The following is a 4,405-nucleotide window of genomic DNA, read 5'->3' on the forward strand; positions in this document are numbered from 1 at the left end:
GAACTCCAAACCCCAAAATTTTTAAGAGGATATTTGTATTTGTTAAGGAATAAATTAAAAAAAACTGAATATTTTACATTTAACACCCTGTATCTCTTCAACTATCAACATTTGGACTAAGGTAAGTTCGGCTAAATCGCATTATTTTTGCGTGGGGAATTTACCCATGAATTTTGGCCCATTAACTCGAGACCACCTTGTATAGATAGATGGATAGATGGATAGATAGATAGATAGACATGGATGGATGGATGGATGGATAGATAGATAGATAGATAGATAGATAGATAGATAGATAGATAGATATAGAACTTACTGTCTAAATAAAAATATTATACTTGACAACTTTACACAGAGGTTATTTACATGATGATTCCAGGATAAACCTGAATCCACTCCCAATACATGCAATGAACTATTATTATTATGTTTGGTCATTTTATTAAACAAAAACAATTTCTGAGTTTTTTCTGGGTTGATGGTTATATTATTTGCAAAAAAACATTTTTTTGCCATCTCCATCAGTAATCGACATAGAGTCCATCAGGGATTTTAAACTGTCATTTGTATTAAACAGGGTTGTATCATCAGCAAAGAGAATACATTTTTTTGGCGACATAAAACGTATAAAATCATCGACATAAATTAAGAATAAGTGGTCCTAGTACGGAACCCTGAGGTACTCCATATCGAACTAATTGAATGCTAGAATTACCATCATTAATTGAAACAAATTGTTTACGATTATTTAAATATGATTTCAGTAACAGAGCTGGTAGGCCCCTTACCTCATAATATTCCAATTTTTTAATTATATCGTGTGAAACAGTCGAATGCCTTGGTTAGATCACAAGCTGTAATAGCACAATGTAATCTTTCCTCAAGTCCTTCAACAACAAATTTCGTTAGTTTAGAGAGCATGGGTAGTAGAAAGGCTACTTCTAAAACCAAATTGATATGCATTTAACAAAAGATTACTTTCAAAAAAACTAGTAAGTCTTTGCTTTAGAATAATTTCTAAAATTTTTCCAAAAACGGGAATGATAGAGATGGGACGATAATTATCCACTTTATTACAGTCACCTTCTTTAAACAAAAGCACCACTCGTGCAATTTTAAAAATGTCAGGAAAAGTGCCCGTACAAAAACATATATTAATTAATGATGTAAGTGGCTGCAATAATATATCAGCTGTAGTTTTTACAATTTTACTGTTTATGTCAAATACAACCAGACCGTGAGAATTATTTAACATATTAATTAATAGCCTCATTTACTTCAAGGGGATTAACGGGATGTAAATAAAAACTATTTTTAGATGCAAGAGTACCCTTAAGAAAAACTTCGGCATCTTCTTTACTTACAATAGAGTTAATTAGAGATTCGGCAATATCACAAAAATATTTATTATAATCATCAGGAGATAAACTGCTTTTGGGCTTATTTAAATTATAATGCTTATTTCTTTCAAAATTTACAAACCTCCGTCTCTATTTATATTTGTTGATGTACTGATAAATTCACTATACGCTTTTTTTTAGTATTTAAAATAAGCTTTTTATAATTTCTATTAAAATTTTTATAAATTAACCAATCAGCTGGATTTTTTGAAATGTTACAAACAAGTTTAACAGGCATAATAGTGTCTCTCGTACTCCTTAGAGTATCATTAAACCAAGTTACTGCTGACTTGCAGAAATTGTCGTTCACTTTACATAAAGGAAAATGATAATCTATTAGAGTATTGTAAGTATGAACCAAATAATTAGCCAAAAAGTTTACCTGTTTCGAGGGATCTTCAAAGATACTCATCTTTCTCCATCAAAGATATTCTAAAATCTCTCAAACCAGCCTCGGTGATTATCCTTTTTTTCATTGTATAATTTGGAGGTGTTTCCAATTTGTTATTGAGTTATAAATTGACCTAAGTGATCGGAAAGACAAGGGTCGCATATCCCAGCTATAGTACCATCATTATTTAAATTGGTAATAATATTATCAATGCACGTCCTAGATGTAGGCGTAATTCTTGTGTAGTCAGAAATTAAAAATCTCAAACCAAATGCAGAAATCAAACACTCTGCTAAGTTATCCGAGCTATTATTAAAATCAATATTAAAGTCACCCATAATAATTATATTTTTGTCATTTAATGCATATTTACTTAAAAGCAATTCCAGTTTTGCCAGAAAAATTTCAAAAATGCCCTTACCCATATGATAAAAACTAAAAATCAAAATTTTACTAGATATTAATTCTATTCCACAAAATTCAAAATTTATCTCAATGTTAAAATCGTCTAAATTCAGATTTATATAAAATATTATTTCTCAAAAAGATACAAGTGCCACCGTGAATAGTTTCATGCCTACAATAAAACGAACCCAAATTATATTCAGGTATGTTAACTTTTATAATATTGTGTTGATTTAGCCAATGTTCACACACATAGGATATCATACTTAAATTTATCAAGGAAAAGAGAAACATTTTCAAGTTTATTTGTCTTAATGTCATTTAAGACATTGGAAAATTCTACAATTTTTAAAATATATCTGCTTAATCGATAGATACTACTGACTTATACCTACAACATTAATAATATATACCTATACGGTTATAATTTTACATCACAAATAAATATGAAATTCCAAGCTATTGTAAAAAATTATTAATGGTATCTACATAAAGAACATACTATTAAATCTATATGTATAGTATATGTATATTGTATATGCTGTAACCTTAAGAACAATTAAAATTTGGTGAAAAATAAGAAAACACCTGTTTGTCTCTATCGATTACAACAAAAAATATTTTGCAAATTAAAGAGTAACCCTTTTTAAGACCTCACGGTCAGTCAACCCTATTTTAATCTTTTCTTTCGTGTTTCATTTGAAATTTTTTCATCATGGAAATTCTCTGTGGACATTGAAATCATTCCTTAAAAATGATATGGGCTCTACACTCCACATCATTAAAATTTGACCACTTTCATTTTTGCAAACCTTCACTACTGTATGCTTTCCTAAAATCTATTAATGTAGAACATATTTTATGAATTCTGAATATTTAGAAAATTGAATATTTTGATCAATATCGTTAAAAATTATTGGAATATATTAATTGATCTACCCAGCTCATGGACTAATCACTGAATCTGTGTGTGCTGGACTTGTAGCCAACATTTTATATTTTGTTTTTGTATTATTTTTTCATATATATAATGTTGACTTTCAAGTTAAAATGAGTAAAAATTTTAATAGCGTTGCACACTTATGTGATATCAACTCTACAATGCACAAAATTATTAAATTAGTTCAGTAGTATGTTTAGATAAAATACTAATGTAGTTGATAGAACAATTTCTTGTTCAAGTTTTTTTTTTTATGTTTAGACATATGTAGAAATTATTAATCTGTTTACATTATAATTAGTGTGAAAATATGAATTAAGTTTCAATCGATTGTTATTATTAATTTATTAACTTGTTTGTTGATAAATGAAATAATAAATATTAATATACTAACTTCTTTATTGTACTTTATACCTTATAATTAAAATCGATGTGGTCTTAAAGGTTTATCATTGTCGAATAACAATGGATCTTTCAAAAACTTTGGATCTTTGAAATAAGTAGGCATTAATGCAGCATTTTGGGCTTTAATAATCTCCTTCTCAACTAATTCTTGTTGTTTCTTGCACAAACGAGTAATATGTCTACTATATATGCGTCCTGTGTATGGAGATTGAAACTGTGAAAGTAGTCTTACATTTTTATAATCCACATGAATTTTATATTTACATAAAACACACTGCTGCTTTTCTTTTTGAAACGGATTTTCCATATCGAAATCTGGAACATTATTACTACACTTCCTTAAAATAGGTATATTCCTGTATCCTGTAAAATAACATTTTAATCCTGACTTAACTATTTGATACTAATTTTACCAATAAAAACCGCAGTTTTAATTTTACGTGACAATATATTCATTTTTCTAAAAAGCATTAAGTTGTGTAAAAAAATGAGGTTATAAATCCTATTAATTTCACTGAACTCTATAATCTATATACACCTCGCGCCATTATTCTATGGCTAGAAATTGGCCTGCCTCATCTCGTGTAGGCCTGGACAGCCTTCGTAGGTGGGCCCCATCCGTCGTCTACCCCGACCGCAAATGCGGCCGGTGTAGGCGCTTTGTGGTACCCCGACCGCTCCTGGCTGGGCCCCGCCGGCTAGGGCCCTTTCTTCTGGCGCTCTTCTTGCTTCGCCGGCTCGTCTGTGTAAACCCCGGGGGTAGTGTCATGTTTATGTGTGGTATGGTTGGGTAGGGTAGTGCGGCTATGCAGCCTGGGATGCGCTTTGCTAAGGTGGCCCTTAGGCTAGCGCGGGAGGGGAGGG

General features: G+C 30.6%; 1 protein-coding gene across 1 annotated transcript; it reads right to left on the reverse strand.

Moving 5' to 3' along the window:
* Positions 1-3,515: 3,515 nt before the first annotated feature.
* LOC108916652 (28S ribosomal protein S18c, mitochondrial) lies at positions 3,516-4,059 on the reverse strand. The gene is made up of 2 exons (XM_018722949.1): positions 3,955-4,059; positions 3,516-3,904 (listed from the first exon to the last, which is right to left on the reverse strand). The coding sequence occupies exons 1-2, from the start codon at positions 4,010-4,012 to the stop codon at positions 3,558-3,560; spliced, it is 405 nt and encodes a 134-aa protein (XP_018578465.1). The 5' UTR covers positions 4,013-4,059; the 3' UTR covers positions 3,516-3,557.
* Between the last annotated feature and the right edge of the window lie 346 nt (positions 4,060-4,405).

This window comes from Anoplophora glabripennis, unplaced genomic scaffold (assembly GCF_000390285.2).
Source record: "Anoplophora glabripennis isolate ALB-LARVAE unplaced genomic scaffold, Agla_2.0 scaffold2507, whole genome shotgun sequence".
Classification (NCBI taxonomy): domain Eukaryota; kingdom Metazoa; phylum Arthropoda; class Insecta; order Coleoptera; family Cerambycidae; genus Anoplophora; species Anoplophora glabripennis.